Source organism: Pelodiscus sinensis, chromosome 2 (genome assembly GCF_052426305.1).
Source record: "Pelodiscus sinensis isolate ZL-2025 chromosome 2, ASM5242630v1, whole genome shotgun sequence".
Classification (NCBI taxonomy): Eukaryota; Metazoa; Chordata; order Testudines; family Trionychidae; genus Pelodiscus; species Pelodiscus sinensis.
The window spans coordinates 180,699,032-180,719,083 of record NC_143053.1 but is presented as its reverse complement, the minus strand read 5'-3'; the positions used below and the strand labels follow the sequence as shown (position 1 = coordinate 180,719,083).

Here is a 20,052-nt window from a genome sequence, read left to right as displayed (position 1 = left end):
CTACCAGATGTGGTTCATCCTGACCCAATATATCCTTACATGAGACAGGTAGCCCAGGATTGACTTCACCTTTCTTTGTTAGATTCTTCCTGAACAAAGCAAGGTGGAGATGCCCTTCACAGATGAAGATTTGGTTAGTATTCTAAACAATGTCAAATACTATACATTGACTTTTTTTCTGTAAAATAACTTCTAGTAGAAGAAATAAATTGATTTTTCCATGAAATAGCTTCTAATGAACGATAAACTCATACAGAAATTATATAGATTTCAAACAAAAACTGTCACCATTTTCCCTGAGATATAGTGCACCACAAACAAATCTTTGTTATTAGTGACAGAAAATATTATATCCTTTATCTGATAAACCATGGGCTTCATTCTCCTTTTACTTACAATGATGTAACTCCATTGAGTGGAGGAGATACATCATTGTAAGTAAAAAGAAAATGAGGCCCATGGTTTGTTAAATATAGGGGAGATGTTTTCTGTCCTTGGTAACAAAAAGATTTGTATATGGCACGTTATTTCTCAGAGAAAATGGTAACAGTTTTTGTTATAAATTCATACAGAAATTATATAGATTTCACTTTCATTAGAAGCTGTTTCTTGAAACATCAATTTATTTCCTTTATTAGAAGCTATTTTACAGAAAAATTCAATGTATGCTATTTGGCATTGTTTAGAGCAGTAACCCCATCCTCATCTGTTAAGGGCATTTCCACCTTGCTTTGTTCAGGAAGAATCTAACAAAGAAAGGTAAAGTCAGCACTGTAAATGAAGGAAGAATCAGGCTCAGTGTGTCTCTAAACAACCATATCTCCTCATTGCCTGTTAGGTACTGTCAGAACTGAGGCTCCAGACCTGATTTTCAGCCTCACAGACGAACCAAGGTTGCCTTTGAAGCTGGCTGATTTCGACCTCCCCCTACTCCTCAGGGAAAAGTTCCCCTCCCTTTACATATTCATATCATTGCTCAACTGTTTTCTTCAGGAATATACAACTCTAGTTAAACCTCCACCCAAAACCAGACGCTTCAAATCAAAGAAATAAAATTGTAGCCTCTGATGTATTGGCCAAAAAGAGTTGGCTTTCATAAAGCTGTTAGCTATCACCCCATATAAATTGCAAAAGTAACCACATAAGCACAGTTTTTTGACCCATGGGTATGACCCAATTATGCTATATTGGCTCCACGAGCTGTAGCTGTAAGAAGAATTATGATGTGACTCAGGATAAAAATTATGGCAGTTTGCAGCACGGTTGTTTGAACTTTTATAGGTACCCTAAGCTAAATTAGTGTTCCTAAACATGGTATAGCATTGCTTTTCTGTCCACTAAATTGTTTTTATACTAGACTTTAAGAAAACCTCCAAAATGTTAACATGCCTCAGGTGCAGCTCCACTAGTGGTAGAAATGATGGAAATGTTAGTGTAATCCAAACAACTTTTCCAATTAGTCATCTGGTCTTTTGAAATATATCTATCTCCAGTCAATAGCATTGTTTCCATGTTGCTGGCACTAGCGAAGCACCTACGGGCTAGACCAAATGTGGCCAATTTGCTAAAAATTCTCAGTGTAAACCAGGACAATGAGTTCTCTTCTTGTTGATCAACTAGATCTCTTCAGTCTTAACAAAAGCAACAAGAAAACCATTGAAGTTTTCCATTTCTTTATAAGTATTCCTGGCAGAATTCATTCAGGCAATTTTGGCACGTGCATCTTAGATAAGGAGGAGGTTTGTGTTGCATAAAACTGGTGAAGCAAGTAAGGATGTGAACATGTAGTCAAGTACATGGTTAACTGAGGAGCCTGGGCTCATAGGTTAACTGTCTCAGTAACACACAGCCTGGAGAGGGCGGGGAAGGGGAGAGGAGAGGAGGTGGGAACCAGTGCGTGTGGAAAGGTAACTTTTAAAAGTGGGCTCCCCATGAGCACTGGCTCCTGCTTTCCCTTGTCCCTCATGTGTAAACATGTATCTGCTGAAAATTACAATGCATACACATTTACATAAATAAATGCAATTTGACATCCCTAGCAGTAAAAGCACCCTTTCACAATTACAAGTACAAATAAACCTTCTTAGCCATTTCTATCACAAAAGATACCTTTATTTGGAAAGATTAATTTGACTTTCACTGGTAAAATTACTGTAGCTCTCAGTTAAAATGGCAAATTCAGATTCCTAAATAGTAATTGTTTCCAGTAGATTTAAAAAGATATATTTTTGCTGAAGCAAAATGCAGGACAATGTAGCACTTTAAAGACTAACAAGATGGTTTATTAGATGATGAGCTTTCGTGGGCCAGACCCACTTCCTCAGATCAAATAGTGGAAGAAAATTGTCACAACCATATATACCAAAGGATACAATTAAAAAAAATGAACACATATGAAAAGGACAAATCATATTTCAGAACAGGAGAGGGATGCGGGGGGGGGGGGGGGGGGGAAGGGAGGAAGGGAAGTGTCTGTGAATTGATGATATTAGAGGTGGGGAGAGTGGGATGTTTGTGAGTTAATGGTATTATAGGTGATAATTGGGGAAGCTATCTTGGTAATGGGTAAGATAGTTCGAGTGTTTGTTCATTCCTTTTTGGAGGGTGTCGAATTTTAACATGAATGACAGTTCAGAGGATTCCCTTTCAAGTGCAGATGTAAAAGGTCTTTGTAGCAGAATGCAGGTGGTTAAGTCATTGAGAGAGTGTCCTTTCTGGTTAAAATGGCAAGAAACTGTTTTTTCTTTGTGATCTTGTCTGATATCTGTTTTGTGGGCATTAATCCTTTGGCGAAGTGTCTGAGATGTTTGTCCAATGTACATAGCAGACGGACTCTTTCGGCACATGATAGCATAGATTATATTTCTGGATGTGCAGGAATATGTGTTCTTGATCTTATAACTCGCTTGGTTAGGTCCAATAATGGTATCAGCAGAATGAATATGTGGACAAAGCTGGCAACGGGGTTTGTTGCAAGGGAAGGTACCAGGGTTGGTATTAGTGTGGTATGTCCTGTGGTGGTTGGTAAGAATCATCTTAAGGTTAGGTGGGTGTCTATAGGAGACTATGGGTCTGTCTCCCAGAACCCCTTTGAGTATGGTATCCTATTCCAGTATAGGCTGTAGTTTATTGATAATGTGTTGGACAGGTTTAAGTTGGGGGTTGTAGGTGATGACAAGTGGTGTTCTATTGTTGGTTTTCTTGGGTCTGTCTTGAAATAGATGGTATCTAGGTATTCGTCTGGCTCTTTCAATTTGCTTTTTTATTTCTCCAGGTGGGTTGTTGAGGTTTATAAATGCTTGGTAGAGATCCTTCTACACGAGAGATCCACTTCCTGGACACCACAGTACAAATCAACAATGGAAAATTAGACACCACTCTCTACAGAAAACCCACCGACTCATACAGTTACCTACATGCTTCCAGCTCCCATCCAGAACACACCCACGTGATCCATCGTCTATAGCCAAGCCCTTCGATACAACCGCATCTGCTCTAATCCCACTGACAGAGACCAGAAGCTTCAGGATCTCTACCAAGCATTTATAAACCTCAACTACCCACCTGGAGAAATAAAAAAGCAAATTGAAAGAGCCAGACGAATACCTAGAAACCATCTACTTCAAGACAGACCCAAGAAAACCAACCTCCTGTTCTGAAATGTGATTTGTCCTTTTCATATGTGTTCATTTTTTAAAATTGTATCCTTTGGTATATATGGTTGTGACTATTTTCTTCCATTTTTGATCTGAGGAAGTGGGTCTGGCCCACGAAAGCTCATCATCTAATAAACCATCTTGTTAGTCTTTAAAGTGCTACATTGTCCTGCATTTTGCTTCAGCTACCCCAGACTAACACGGCTACATTTCTATCATATTTTTGCTCTTTGTGTGAATTTTTGTTAAGACTGTAACTTATTTAAAGCCTGATGCTTTCTGTCTAAAACACCCTTCTTAGCTGCTAAAGATGTGATAATTCATTTAATACCTTTGGGTACTGAAAGTGTCACTTCATCACCATATCTGCTACTTCTTTAAATAGTGTCAGTTAAATTTTTATAGTGTCTATGAAACACACAACTAGTGTGTCTTAAATATTTTAATTAAAAAAACTGAAGTGAAAGGAAATGATACACTTATAACTGAGATCATGTTTATATTTTTAAATATTACATAGATGTGCAAATCTTTCAGGAAGTCAGAGTCTCTGTCTCTGTGAGATACTGTGGGTTATGTTACACAGGAGGGTAGAATAGGGGATCATAAATTCCAAGGCAAGATGAGAACAATATAATTCTCTGATTTCAGAAAACTTATAAGTGAGGAGTGGGCAAAAATTTTTGCCAGTAGACCACTCTATGAATTTTGGTAAGCAGTAAGGGACCGCACATTTCTTATTAACGAAATTACATCACTATCTATTGGAAAAAGATCTCACTATGTTCTTTACGCAACAAAATAATTCAATTTAAATAACAATTAACTGAATACACCATTATCCAAAGACTATCTTAGAAGGCAATGTATATTATAAACCATTTTGTAACATTTGTAATAACACTAATGGTAAACTCTTAGGGTGTGTCTAGACTACCTAGTTTTGTCGACAAAAGTGGACTTTTGTCGACAAAACAATACCAGCGTCTACACTGCCGCGGAGTTCTGTCGACATAACGTCGACAGAACTCCGCGGTTTTGTCGACGCTGGTATACCTCATTTTACGAGGCATAACACTTTCTGTCGACAGAACTCTGTCGACAGAAGGTGTTATTGCCTGTAACACTGCGTCCAGACTATGGAGTTCTGTCAACAAAGCGGCTTGCTTTGTCGACAGAACTCCATGTGTCTGGACGCAAATTGTCGATGGAAGTTTTGTCAACAGTATCTGTCGACAAAACTTCCGTCGACAAAACGCGGTAGTCTAGACGTACCCTTAGTTACATCAGTGGTGGGCAATAATCAACCCACAGACCGGACACAGTTAACCAGGGTTAGGTGCATGGACTGGGACTCCACCTCCTGCAGCTCCCGTTGGTTGAGAATGGTGATCCACAGCCAATGGGAGCCTCAAGTGGCCGTATCTGCGGAGATGCAGGTAAATAAAGCTCCGGCGGCTTGCCAGGGGCTAATCCTGGCAAGCTGCATCTAGCTTATTGCCCATCTGAGTTGCATTCAATTTATACTCATTATTAAAATTAAGTGTAAAAGAAATAATGCAACTTAGCGTGAAGAAGAAAGTCTATAATGGGCATTAATAAGGGGCATGAAGTAAGCCTTAGTAAGGTGTCATTTCTGATGTTGCAATGCAAAGTACTACTGCAAGATGGTCATACATGATTAAAGATCTGTTCTTTGATGTATTGAATTTTATCACAGAAAATGTCTGCTCGAAGATGTAAGTTGATCCAAACAGTACAAGCATCTTTTGGAAATGAGCCTTGATCTTTGGAAAGTTCTGTTAATTGAGAGATGCGTAAAACCGCAGATATGGCATGGATTTGAATTGCTCCATAAGTAAGGCATCACACTGCAAGTCAGTAAGCTCAATTTGGAGTCACTAGGGGTATGTCTACACTACAAAGTTAATTCGAACTAACAGATGTTAGTTTGAATTAACTTTGATAGGCGCTACACAGGCAAACCGCTAGTTCGAACTTAATTCGAACCAGGTAAACCTCATTCTACGAGGACTAACACCTAGTTCGAACTAAGTAGTTCGAATTAAGGGCTGTGTAGCCACTTAATTCGAACTAGTGGGAGGCTAGCCCTCCCCAGCTTTCCCTGGTGGCCAATCTGGGCATCACCAGGGAAACCCCTCTGCCCCCCTCCCGGCCCCGGAGCCCTTAAAGGGGCACGGTCTGGCTACGGTGCCCATGCCAGGTGCAAGCCTGCCAGCACCCAGCCAGCAGACCCTGCACCTGGCACGGCACGAACCAACCACCCGCTGCCACCCAGCCCTCCGCCTCTTCCTGGGGCCAGGCTGGCAGCTCCCGGGAGCCTGCCCAGGTCCGCAAGAGGCGGGCGCCCACCTGGCCTAGTGCGGAGATTGTGGACCTCATCCATGACCTCCGCAGTAGGCACAGGAAAGTGGCCGTCTAGGGCAGGATAGCTGCCAGCCTGGCCACCCAGGAGCAGGTTTGCATGAAAATCAGGGTGGTCCACTGAGACCCCCGACCCTGAGCCATGAGCTTAGAATGGCCGTACTGGGTCAGACCAAAGGTCCATCTAGTCCAGTAGCCTGTCTGCCGACAGCAGCCAACACTAGGGACCCTGGAGGGGATGGACCGAAAACAATGACCAAGCCATTTGTCTCGTGCCATCCATCTCCAGCCTTCCACAAACAGAGGCCAGGGACACCATTTCTACCCCCTGGCTAATACCACTCCATGGACCCAACCTCCATGAATTTATCTAACTTCTTTTTAAACTCTGTTCTAGTTCTAGCCTTCACAGCCTCCTGCAGCAAGGAGTTCCACAGGTTGACTATTTGCTTTGTGAAGAAGAACTGTCTGTTATTAGTTTGAAGCCTGCTACCCATTCATTTCATTTGGTGTCCTCTAGTCCTTCTATTATGGGAACTACTGAAGAACTTTTCTTTATGCACCCTCTCCACACCACTCATGCTTTTATAGACCTCTATCATATCCCCCCTCAGTCTCCTCTTTTCTAAGCTGAAAAGTCCCAGTCTCTTTAGCCTCTCTTCATATGGGACCTGTTCCAAACCCCTGATCATTTTAGTTGCCCTCCCCTCTCCCACCCTCTCTCTTCCCTTCTCCCACCTCCTTTTCCCAGTCTCCCCGAGTTTTGTTCAATAAAGAGAGTTTCTATTTTTGAACACACGGGTCCTTTATTTTTTACATCAGGAAGGGGGCTAGGGAGGGGTAAGTGGAAGGGGATGAGGGAGGAATGGGGTACGAGCCCCCGATGGGGAGGACTGGGGTGGCTCTGTGGGCTCCTCGGGGTGGAAGCTGTCCTGCAGCCCCCCGTTTGACCCCCCTCCCCGGATAACAGTCTGTGGCAAGTGCAGCCGGGCTGATGACCGAGTGCTGTGATGTGCCGAGTGTGAACATTCAGGGCATTCCAAGCCAGGACTGCTTTGCTGTCCCTCATCGAGTTAGACAAGTGAGCGGGGAACCCCTGAGAACTGTCTGTCCGGGGTGGGGGTCGGGTCCCTTTAAGCACAGCTTTCGGCTAGCCTGAGACAGCAGCTCCATGCTCTAAGTCTTAATCTGATGCCCTGCCGGCACTGCTTCTGGCCATCCTTAACCTCGGTTCAGGGTCCACTCAATGAGGACATGCTAGTTCGAATTAGCAAAATGCTAATTCGAACTAGTTTTTAGGTCTAGATGCACTAGTTCGAATTAGCTTAGTTCGAATTAACTAATTCGAATTAAGTTAGTTCGAATTAGTGCTGTAGTGTAGACATACCCTAGGAGTGTTGTGCACTTCATATGTGAAAGGGGAGGAGAGCAAAGCCATGGATTTTAGTGATAGAAAATGACATGAAGTGTCGAAAATTCAACATGCAAATCAAGCAGTCAATTTTGTGTATCTTTCCAGGTTCTTGTTAGATATTGCAATCTATTGCAAAGTGAGGAAGTATGGAAATTGCTTGTTCCCAGTCTAATGGGAGAAAAGGAGCAACTTTATCATGAAAGACTTGACATGGGAATACATGTAATGAGCAAAAAGCCCATTACCTTGCAGTTTTGAATTCAGTTAATTTATGTATTCCGTAATGTCACTGGGAAATGCAAAATCAGAGAACCAATTCACGTTGTTCACTTGAGGGAAATCCACATCTTTTCCTTTCATTTTGAAAAAACAATCAATCTTTGCTCTCTGATCCCACACTCTTTTTCAGAACTTTTCCCAAACTAAGCAGTCTAACACTTGTATGGTACTGAACATCTCTGTGCTCTGACTCTGATTCCTCCGTCAGAGAGACAAATTGCCTGTGATTTAATGCTCTTCCTCTAATAAAATTGGTCATTTTTGCAACTGTATCCATGACATTGCACTTTTCACCAGGAGGCCCTCTGCAAAAGGGTTCTGAAATTAAGCAGTGTAGAAAACTTTTCTGCTCTGGGTTTATTTCTATCGCTTGGCTTTGTTTTCTTTTCAGTGATCCAACATTTTTGCTTTTCAGGTTAAGGCTTCCATCAGTAGTTACACTCACCAGTTTCTTCCACTTCAGTCCCAATTTTGAGATGCTGCCATTTACTTTTTCCAATAGTTGTAATTTTCATTTATTGCATTGATGCCAGTTCTTCTGTGAGCCCAAATTTGTGGTAATGCCTTCAATGAAAAATCAACAACTGGGCTGTGTCTTTGACATCACAACTTTCACTGAGTGCCAGAGCAAAATATGAAAAATTATTGATCTTGTTTTTCAACGTTCTCTGAGATTTCTATGCATCTCACAACAGTTCGCCTTGACAATGAAACGTTTTCAAACTGCATTTTCTTTTCTGTGCACAATATTGCAGGAGAATCAACCAAACTTTCCTGGATAAATTCTCCCTCAGGCTGTGTCTAGATTACAGGGTTTTTTTTAAAAAAAGTGGCCTTTTTTTGAAAAAAGTTCCTCTGCGTCTAGACTGCTGCTGTGTTCTTTCGACAGTAAATCAAAAGAACGTGGCAGTTTTTTCGATCGCGGAAAACCTCATTTTACGAGGAATAATGCCTTTTTTCGAAACTGCTCTTTCAAAAAAAAAGCATTATTGAACGTGAACTGTGCTTTTTCGAAAGAGAGTATCCAGACTGCCAGCATGGTGCAGCACACCATGAACAGATGAAACCATGAACAGTGGAAACATAGGTGGCAAATTTGTTCAGTACAAGCTATATTTTGACACAAATGGCCCTCTTATGGTAATACAAAATCCCATGGCATTTTTATGTGTGGTTAAAGCTGTTAACGTTGGAACATGGTTAGATTTCAGTTTGAATAACAGTTCTATAGAGTAAATTCCTCTCTTGTTTTAGTTGGATATGATCCTCACTTTTTATTTTATTATTATTAGTTGAGTTTATTATGGTAGTGCCTAAAGACCAATGGGATTGAGCCCCATTGTGCTAGGTACTGTACCTCCCTGCCTTGAAGAGCTTACAATCTAAATACACATGATAGGCACCACATGAAGGAAATGGGCATCGACATGAAAACTGAGTGAACAATGTCATGGTAGCTAACATCTTTTTGGGCAATGTTTTACATTGTTGTGGTTGGTTTAGTTAGGAGAGGATAACACAAATGGAAAGGAAAAAGGGGAGAGGGGATAATATCAAAGTGCTGAGAGGAGTCAGAGGGGCTGATGGTGCAGAAACTATGTGAAGGACAGGGATAGAGAGGGCTGAGGCATAGGGTAGAGAAAGTCCAGTCAGAACTATACAAAGCTCTCTGAATGCCCAAACATTTGCTTCTGCTGGAATCTCTGGTTGCTTATTCCCCTGCAGGTTTTCCCTAAGGCCAGAAGTGGAGGGGAGGTACCCTTAGACTGAGGGATGATGGAATCTCAGTTGTGCATCTGAGGGTACGCCGGGGAGGAGTAGCCCTGTCTGGGCCCATTTTACTTCTTTCTCTCCCAGTGATGCAGTCCCTGGTTTGGCTGCTTCTGCAGTTGCTACTGCTGGCTCCCACCTAACTGCTGTGCTGCGTTTTAAATAGTTGTAGCTTTTCCCCCAGCAGTGCCTGCATTGCAGTGGTGGGTTAGGGGACTCCTATGTATAATTTCTAAGTCTTCTGACAAAGTTTAAAAAGCACTTGGTCTCCTTCTGGATAAGAAGTTCTCTATTAGATTATCTCTAAAACATGGTTTGTTTGTTTTTTCTTATTATTGACTTTCTTTTTGGTTTTCAGCTCCTTTTCTGCAGCCTGGAATCTCCTACATGCTTCTCCTACCGTTATGTACAAGAAGTTTTCTGAGTTTCGTTTGTAAAGCAGAAGACTCTCTTTGATTCTTTTCCACATGCAAGTATGGACATTGTAACCTATGATGATTACTCCAATACACCGCTTCAGAGATATTGAGAGGAAACCTGAATACCTCCAGCCAGACAAGTGTGTTCCACCTCCTAGCAATAGTTCCTTGGGAACAATGTGGTTTATTCGAGACGGCTGTGGTATCGCTTGTGCTGTTGTTACCTGGATGCTTGTCTTCTATGCAGACTTTGTAGTCCTTCTTGTTATGTTAGTTCCGTCAAGAGATTATATTTATAGTATGATCAATGGGATATTATTCAACATATTGGCTTTCTTGGCTTTGGCTTCACATTTTCGAGCTATGCTAACAGATCCAGTAAGTATATTTTCATTTTTTTTCTTTCCTGCTAGATGTAGGATAATTTGGGCCAGTGGTGAATAGCAGATTTAAATCATCTGTATATTTTGTGATCAGTAAGGTGGTTGTTGTGGTAAGCTAACTCATCATCCTATTAGATCAGGTTGACACACCAAATGTAAAGCCTGATCTGAAAAGCTCCCTTTAGTGTGAAAAGGAGTAGGAGTGAGAGAGAGAGAGAGAGATTCCTACCCTTTTTTGAAACAGTACTAGATCTCATATTTGTGGCTTGTCATGACCTGACAAGCTGGAAAGCTAGAAAAACTTGTTTCAATTGTCTGTCTCATCTAGTGTCACTGCAGCAGAATGGTGTTGAGAAAAATTACTTAAATTGACTCCTATAGTGGAAAAGTTATGATTCTTTTTTAACACTAATGATTTAGTTGAATTAGATTATACCTACTAGGTTGTTTTAGCATAAATCTCCCTAATAGTATTAGCTCATATTGCCATAGCTTAAAAAATGTACCAGAGTCCTTAAAATGTTAAGCCTTCCACTTAGGAGGTTAGATTTGAAACACAAGATGGGTAGTGCAGTATCTAGGGACTTTACCCTGATCAGAAATACAGTCTTACCCTTCTTTCTCCTTGCATCTCTGAACTGTCAGGAAGGTGATTTTTATCAGAGTGCTATCCCCACGTCTTTGATGGCTCGGTCTTCCATATCTGGCTAATTGATTAAATTTAAAATTCTTAGCCTATCTTCCATCAACTGAAAGAGTAAGTTGTCTCTTCCACCTTTAGAGTCTAGATGCTGCACTTCTTGGGTGAAACCCCTCACCATGAAAACTCTAATGCCTGTATTTATTACTTAGCTTCCATCTTATTTAGGAATAGCAGCAGCAGGGAACTGACCCAGTTTTGGGCAGTTTCACTTCTGCTTTCTGTGAAATTGACTCTTGTTCACTTCATAATGCCATTGCTTGATAAAACTGAGACATAATGGAGGCACTGAAACGTTCTATCATCAGATTCACGGATACAGCATTGCATCTGTTAACATATAGTTCATATTTTGAAGGATTTCTTTTTCATTGTTAATTGTTGGAATTACTGTAGTGACCCAAGGGACCAACAGATTTATGCTAGGCAATGTACAGACATAGGGTAGGAGAGTTCTTGCTACAGTTTCCAGTCTAAAAGTATGTATTTATTTACTTACTTATGGGGCCTTATGAGTTAATGGGTGTTGAGGTTTTTTGTGAATTCTTGGTTTGGGTTTTGTTAAGAGGGGATCAGCTAAACAGAAAGATAATAAAAGGAGGTGATGGGGACAGGATAAGCGCAGTGAGACAGAGGTGGGGAAACTGGTGCGGTGTTTACACAGCATAGAGCCAATCATTACAGGGAAGAGCATGTCCAGTGTCAAAAATGTAGTAGAAAGCATTGTTGCTATAAAAACTCTTCCATTAATTGTTACTTTCCTAATGCAAGGTTTGTTTTAATGTAAGTTCCTGTTTATATCTCTGTCTCCATCCCAGCAGTCATTCATATGGTATGTCTCAGGCTTTTTTAATTAACATTTTTGCAGTGGAATTGTTAATATTAAGAATGGAGATTTTTAATTTCTTGTCTTTTGAATGTTAAGACTCTTGCAGCAACATTAACTCAGCAATATTAAAGATGCATATTTAAGGGGAGACTTCAAAAATTGCACTAGTGAGTGCCAGAACATTAACTAATCTTATATTTTCCCCTTGGGACTTTTTTAAAGTGGTATTTGCATACTTAATATTTCTCTACAAGTTCTCATTTAAAAACCAAGAACAAACGGAAGGACGTTTATGAACACAAGCAAAATATGTTTGCCTGCAACATTTAATGTAGGCAAAAATTTTCAGTTGCATAACTTTTATGGGGACACATGCATTTGTCCAGTTTTCTGTGACACAAGGTCAGATGACTAGTCTGAGTAAACAGATAAGGATTACATCCTGCTTATTATTTATGTACTACAGTACAGCCTTACGATAATGTCCTTTCTGAATCTTTCTCCTGTTCAAATTGTGAAATTCTGTGGTTTGTTAGGGAACCTTGCATCTCTCTTCCTTTCCAAGAGCTTGAATTGGGTCTCTTGATGTTATTGATAAAAGCTGTGGTACAGAAATCTTTGTTTTTATTTCCAGGGTGCTGTGCCTAAAGGTAATGCCACAAAAGAGTTTATTGAGAGTTTACAGCTGAAGCCAGGACAGGTGGTTTATAAGTGTCCAAAATGCTGTAGCATCAAACCAGACAGAGCACATCACTGCAGGTACAGCCACTTACATGTTGTGATTTGATAATGTGACGCTGTGGTTCAGGATTAAAAGAAACCATGCATGTGGTGGACCAGTGTACTGTTGTAGCTGGGATTTCCAGGGGGATTAAAGTATTTAGGCTTCAATGGGAGCCAGGTGGATAATGTGAGTTGGGTATCTTTCTTAATTTTCCACTGAAAATCCCAATGCTCAAGGAAAACCATAAAATGTGGCACATCTCAGAATATTCAGAATTATTCCTTTTGACATTGAGGCTTCCTGATTGTGTGGCGCCTTGCTATTTGCCCTTCGTGTAAAGGAACTGTGTCTGTGTTTGTTTTGCCTGGGGTCAGCTCCTTGACCTACTGGCAATACGAGCACTCCCTTACTCTCTTTACAGGTTAGCAAAAAGGACACTGCAGCCCCATAGTCCTGCACAAATCCCCAGTAGTATCCAGCCCTTGCTTCATTGGACATTTGCAGAATTACCAGGCCTGCTGTTCCCAAAGGAACAGTGCACCATGGCTTACTAATTCACCTTGGAACACAACACTATTTAACTCCCAGCTAAGGTCAGCCTTGTAGGCAGGCCACCTGGGCGACTACCCAGGATGTCTTGATCAGGAGAGCACTGTGAGGCAGTGCAGAGGACCATGCTGCTATCTGGCAGGGGAGCACCACAAACTCGCAGGGGCGATGTGAGGGGTGCCCAGATTTCTCCCTGTTTCCTCCTAGCAGAGACACATGCTGCATGGGTGTGAGCAATGGATGGTGCACAGATATTGCACATCCTCTCTCTCTCAGATTTCCTCTGCACCGTCTGAGAGAGCTGTGAGGAGCAATGCCAGAGCTCTCTGCATCCAAGTCACTTGCCCACCTGGGCTCTGCTGTGAGGTGAGCATCAGGAGCTGCTGCTCTCCTTCCCTCTCCTTACACAGCCTAAGTAAGCTGAACACGCACACGGAGGGTAGGTCCATCAGTGGCTATTAGCCAAGATGGTTATGGATGTAACCTTGTGCTCTTGGGTGTCCTTAAAACTCTGGTGGCTAGAAGTTGGGACTAAAGATGGGATGGGTCACTTGATAAATTGTCCTATTGTGTTAATTTCTTCTGAAGCATCATGCGACAGTCACTGTCAAATGACAGGATACTGGGCTACATGGTCCATTGTTTGAATCAATATGACCATTCTTATGTGTTTTGAATTATAGAACATAATTGTAAGCATATATAGACAAGTCCTCACATGTTTTCTGTACATGTGTCAGTCAGCAATTATGATGACCAGTGTGACACAGGCTTTTGTTATGTTTATCAGAAACACGTGGAATTTTTTTAGGGAAAAAGGCAATATGTTGCATTTATTGAGAATATAAATTAAAAAAACATATGTTTACACATACATACACGTTGTTTTACTAATTAGCGATTTGGATCAACCTAGTGGCTTGTTAGGTTGCACATGAGAGGGTGCGGGTTCCAGGTTTTGTTAATTGTGATGTTGATGTTTTGAGGCTTGCAGGATGAACCTAGAGAACTGTTGTAAAGTTGCTTATGTCTATAGTTTTTATTTGAGTTATGGGTTTTGTTGAGTTGCAATTATATTTATATAAAGGTGTGGGTTCTTTTGGGGGGGACATTTATTTTTTGAGGGAGTTGTCCTATATGAGTTCTAGCTTACTTGTTTTTAAGGATTGGGGGCATTTGTTTTATTTTTAATGTGGTTAATTTATTATTAGAGTGTTTGTGACCTTTTTAGCATGTTCTAAGATTTTTAGGGGTTTTTTGGGCACATTTGACCTAGGGATGCAATAGTGTCATTGATTTAACCAATAAGGAAAAGCTTATAGGTTAATGCAATAGACTACATGCATTCTCTCCCCCACCCCTTTTCAGTACATTTTTTCACAGGCTGACCAGCATCCTGGCTCAGTCCCAGCTTGCACCAGGTCTGGCACCTACCCCTGCTGTGGCTTTCCATGTAAAGTGTACTAGGAGCCAGGTGGACAGGCAGTCTGGCTCAGCTCCGACTTGCGCTGGGTCTGTGAGCTCAGACACATACACCCTCTGGACAGGGGGCTGCTGCCTCTGTGGGGCAACAAGCAGCCAGTCTGCAAGGGGAGCTGATAGAGGCAGCAGCATGAAGTGGCAGGGTGCTCCTTAGGAATGGGGCCAGAGCACACTGGCTCACCCCTGGGGACTACAGAATAGTCGAGTAACCGATAAGAATTCATGAGGTTGATTGACTATTCAATTAACCGATATTTAACATCCCTACTAGAAAGGCTCTCCTCTTCCCTGGACCTCTGGCTATGGGCCCAAGGAAAACTATTTCTTACTCCTCAAACCTCTGCAGAGGGCAAGTGAGGTGAGCGGAACGAGATAGGGAGCAGGGCATGGGCCAGCAGCATTTCATCAATAAGCTCCCATGTGAGTGCTGGAGAGCACAAGGCGGGTAAGAGAAACCTCTTTCATTCCCTACACCCATTCGCACAGCCAGGGAGCACCCGGAGGCATAGCGAGGGAGCAAGTGGTCCTCTTCATTATCCCTTGGATCCATTTATGAGCTAGGGGCATACCACAGTAGGAATGGGTGCCCTTCCCCCAGGCTGCTCCACAAGATCTTGATGATTGAGAACATGACTAGCTGGGAAGTAGATATATGCCACCTAGTCTCTGCAGCACTCATGGGGTGACACTGGGCTGAGAGAAGAGGGAAGGCATCTCCCTCTGGAGGGATGACATGGAGCAGCCAGGGCAGGAGGGGGAGAGACAGTAGCCCACACAGGTGTCCTAAGGAATAGGGGTGGGTGGCAGCAAAGGCCTAGCTATGACATCTCCTGAAAGAACCCTAATGGGGGAAGGGGGGCGGGTGCAGATGAGAGGGACAGCTGGGACTGGAGTGACTTCTAGGTAAGGCAAGGAGTGTGAAGCAGGGAAGTCCCTTCACCCTCAGACTCTTCAAGGTGGCTAGATGGCAGAGACAGGGCCAAAAGGCTATTAGGGATCACTCTGCTTCCTTCCCAGGAGCAGCAACAGAGGAAGCAGTTAGTTGGGTACAGTTGCCTTACACAGGAAGGTGAACAGCAGGAACTCTCATGCACATGACAACCAACGCGTGCGTGCGTGTGTTCCTGCTGTGAGAGACACTCACACACAAAACAACAGGAATTTATTTCCTTTATTTTAAAGGACTCCAATGGGCCTGAGAACATTATACTCTTTAACACCTTCTTAAGCATACAGAGTGGGATATGCAAAGATTTTTCCCTCAAGAAGAGTTAGTTTTCATTTACTTACACTGCAGGCCATAGAGATCACATGTTAGATGCACAATGTCATTCATAACAAAAAAATAAATTTGAAGAGATGTCAGGCAGGATTTACAGTAGCATTAAGTGATCGATGCCATCATGTTGTTTCGTTTGCAATCCCAACAAGTTGCTGAGCCAGTCATTTATTTGCAAGAGCTCAGAAGACAAAAGAGGGTTGTTGATGAAGGTAGTTATAGTGCCCCCAAATCTAAAAAGACAAAAGAGCTCCACAAAGCAGTCTCACCATCACTCCCAGAGTGAAAGTAGCTGCAGTCCTTTCATGCAAGGCCTTTAGAAATACATTTGGGGGCAAGGGAATGAAGCTCAAATTAAGGATGTTAAACTGTGTTGTATCAGTCAATCAAGTAGTTTATGGAATTTTCATTGACTACTCGATTAGTCGATAAGCGGGGAAACTGCAGAGCCACAACAGGGCAAGCTCCCAGCCCCAGGAGCTAACCCCTCTGTGGCTCTGCCTTTTAAATAGAGTAAGAGCCACCCACCTCTTACTGCATTTAAAAGGCAGAGGTGTAGCGTGGGACCCAGACGGGACAGGACAGCTGACTCCCGGCTTGTACCCGATCCCCCGCTGCACCACTGCCTCTCCTGTCCTCCCTCAGAGATGGTACTAGAGAGAACTGACTTTTAAGCTGGCTCTCCCCAGCACCAGCTCCTGCTCCCCCACATGTTGCCTCTGATAGAGGCAGCAAGGGCAGGAGAGAGAAGCGACTAGTTGAGTAGTGACTCGACTACCCCATAAGCCTTGGGCTACAGAACAGGCTCTACTGCTGTGATGTTCTTGCATATGGGAAGAATGTGCATGTGAGCTACCCATAGAATAGTGCATGATGCAGGACATGAAACTAAGGTGCACATAAACTGAAGGAAGAACTATTTGTTTCTATCTTACTCACCACAGGTGGTGTTTGTCTTTATAAGGACAATTTTTAAGCATCTAATTTTATTTCTAAGTTAAGGTGCTCTTTTAAATACCCATGGTTTTTAAACCACAATGTATTTATACTTCTTTCTGCAATATAAAGCTGCTTGTGTTAGTGACAACTATTGAATCTTAGGGCCCAAACTGACCTGCGTAACATTGTCTGCTTGAGAGGGGGAAAAAACCTTAGGTCCCAATTTTGCAAAGCCTGATGGTCCTGTGCCTGCATACTTTGACATCTGAGATCAAGGTCTGAGTTGCTTATTTGCATTTTGGGAATTCTTCTTGCCTTTGGAAATTGCTTCATTCTGGGATCCGTAATAGTTCCCTATTTCAAAATAGGGATGTTAATATTTATTAGTATGTGCTCTCAGGAACAAGTTTGGGATGTTTTCTTTTGGTTGTCAGTGCATTCTTGTAATTAGTTTAAGTTTTTTTTTTTCTTTAATGTCAAAACAGTTTAACTTTTATAAGAAGAAAAATATAGTAAGTAGAGTCCCTGATTTCTCGATTTTTAAACTCTCCTAGGATTATTGTGAAACCACATATTCCTGGATTTCATATTTGGTTTTCATTCATTTTAGCATTAGGGGACTAGCTTTCTTCAGTGCTATATCATATGCTTGTTATGATGTTAGTCGGAAATTTAAAATGTGCAGTGAAGCAGCAGTGAATAGAAAGCTGAGAGACACTAGCGTTACAATGAATTAGTTATCTTTTGATTGTTTTACTGATAAGCACAGGATTCATTTCCAGGACTTTTATTTTTTAGAATTTGTAACTAGAATTTTTACGTGCACTTGAGTATTTATGCCCATTTTTGCTGAGTGCTTTTTTAAATTGTGGTGGTGATGATGTCACAGTGATGAGGTAAATTTAATTCTATGCATAAATGACCCCATTTCCTGGTATTTTTTGAAAATTATTTTGAATTTTTTAAAAATAAAGCGCCTCACTGAATAAATGTAATAAATAATCTGTTGCAAAATAATCTGTTACAAAGGTTATTCAGAGAAGTTGATCCGTTGTTGAATCCTGTGATTGTATTTTTTTTTTTATTCTGTTACACTGAAACTCTCACAGAGCCAGGAGGTCAAACCTAGAATCAATTTCATTTCATTTGCTTAAGTATAATGTTTAGTCTCTGTATATTAAAGGGACCAACAGTCATGTTATATTGTTGTGATTTAACATTTACTTTTTGTACGACTGCAATTTTGGATAATAGAAGGGTTAACAATTTTGAACAGAGGTAGCCAAATTAGCAAATGTATGTGCGTGTGTGTATATATATCCGAATATTCAGGTTCAAATTGTATTTTATGATTCTCTCCTTTATCCTTCCAGGTGCCCAATATTTTCTTTGTACTCTTGCTGTATTTTCCAAAAACCATACACTATCAAAATTGTTGTTCTTTATTTCAGTGTTTGCAAGAGATGTATTAGGAAAATGGATCATCACTGTCCATGGGTTAATAACTGTGTAGGAGAGAATAACCAGAAGTACTTCGTACTGTTTACAGTAAGTTGTTTATTAAGTAAATTTATCTGTCCAACCAGAGATAATGAAATTCCAAATACGACTTGTTAAACAGCTGTGAAGATAGTGTATGGGATTTTTTTTAGTAGAACAAAACTGGGAAATATATTACAAATTAGCAAAAGTAAATAATTAGCAAGCAAGTGTAATAAAAGAACAGGAATAAATAATCAAAAAAGATACTTTGCCACTTATTTTGTCAATTGTGTAATTTTAGTAGTTATGAATTATAACACAGCAGTAAATATATTTCACAAAATACTCCACAGTAATAGCAATGAAATCTCAATCAGCTCTTTGGGGCATGGGCTGTCGTCTTGTTCTATATTCATACAGCACCTTGTGCAGTGGACTTTAGGTCTGTGACTAGGTTCCTAGGAGCTACAGTAATACAAATAATAATAGTATTGTGCCTCACTATAGTACATGCTGTTACCTCTTCACAGCAAGGGTGAAAAGAAACCTTTGTTTTTTGACAAGGATTACAAGGGTTCTATTTGTAAGTAACCAATGTTAGCACTGAAATCAGGCTTCTGATTTTCTGACTGTCCTGTATTTAGAGCAAATATATGAAAGTGCAAACTTAAGTACAGTACCAGATTTTCCATGTAAACAGTGAAATCTGGGCTCCATTGAAGTCAATGACAAAACTCCTTGGATTTCACCCAAAAAAATCATGTAAAGAGAATATTAAGGCTGCACAATAGACTTTTAGCTTGTTCTATTTTTTCAGTAATCTTTTATGACAAATTTATATTATGGTATTAGGAAATAGATGCAAGTCTTCAGTCAGGCTTGAAATAAGAATTGAGAATAAGTGTATGAACATTTTAATTTGCTTTTGATTGCATGGTGTATTGTGATATTGCCGAAAGCAAAGCTACTTAACGTTCTCTTTGAGAAGGCATACCTAGTTTAGTTGGGAAAACTGGAAAATATTTACACCACGCACTTTTCTGCTGGACTAAACTCTCCTCCGTCTCATTAAGCCTTTACTAACTATTTTAAGAAGGAAGAAGGTGGAGATATAAGTGACTCTCTTATTTCAATATCCAGATTGGAATGCTATTCCTAACTGGTTTATCCCAAATGTGGATTTTAGTTTCAGCTAAATTTGAAATGCCTGTTTTTCAAAATGGACCATATTAAGCACGTAATCTGTTTTAGAGGAAAAGATTAAACCAGTTCTTCTATTAATCTTTTTTAAGGGCTTAGAGGGAGGAAGAATGATAACACATAAAGGCTGCGTCTAGATTGGCATGATTTTCCGGAAATGCTTTTAATGGAAAAGTTTTCCGTTAAAAGCATTTTCGGAACAGAGCATCTAGATTGGCACGGACACTTTTCCGCAAAAGCACTTTTTGTGGAAAAGTGTCCGTGCTAATCTGATGCACTTTTCCGCCAAAAAGCCCCGATCGCCATTTTCGCGATCGGGGCTTTTTTGCGGAAAACAAATCTGAGCTGTCTACACTGGCCCTTTTGCGCAGAAGCTTTGCGCAAAAGAGACTTTTGCCTGAATGGGAGCAGCATAGTATTTCTGCAAGAAGCACTGATTTCTTACAGTAGGAAGTCAGTTCTTTTGCAGAAATTCAAGCAGCCAGTGTAGACAGCTGGCAAGTTTTTCCAGAAAAGCGGCTGATTTTCTGGAAAAACTGGCCAGTCTAGACACAGCCAAAAA

The 20,052-nt window shown here is 41.1% G+C and overlaps 1 protein-coding gene across 2 annotated transcripts in view; it reads left to right on the top strand.

The window, feature by feature from the left end:
• The window catches only part of ZDHHC3 (zDHHC palmitoyltransferase 3), a 47,508-nt gene that overhangs the window by 9,864 nt on the left and 17,592 nt on the right, over positions 1-20,052 (top strand). For both annotated transcript variants that reach the window (XM_075921868.2, XM_075921869.2), the window contains exons 2-4: positions 9,863-10,301; positions 12,470-12,594; positions 18,260-18,356. In XM_075921868.2, coding sequence (XP_075777983.2) covers positions 9,996-10,301; positions 12,470-12,594; positions 18,260-18,356 — 528 coding nt within the window. In that variant the 5' untranslated portion in view covers positions 9,863-9,995. The remainder of the gene's footprint in view (positions 1-9,862; positions 10,302-12,469; positions 12,595-18,259; positions 18,357-20,052) is intronic.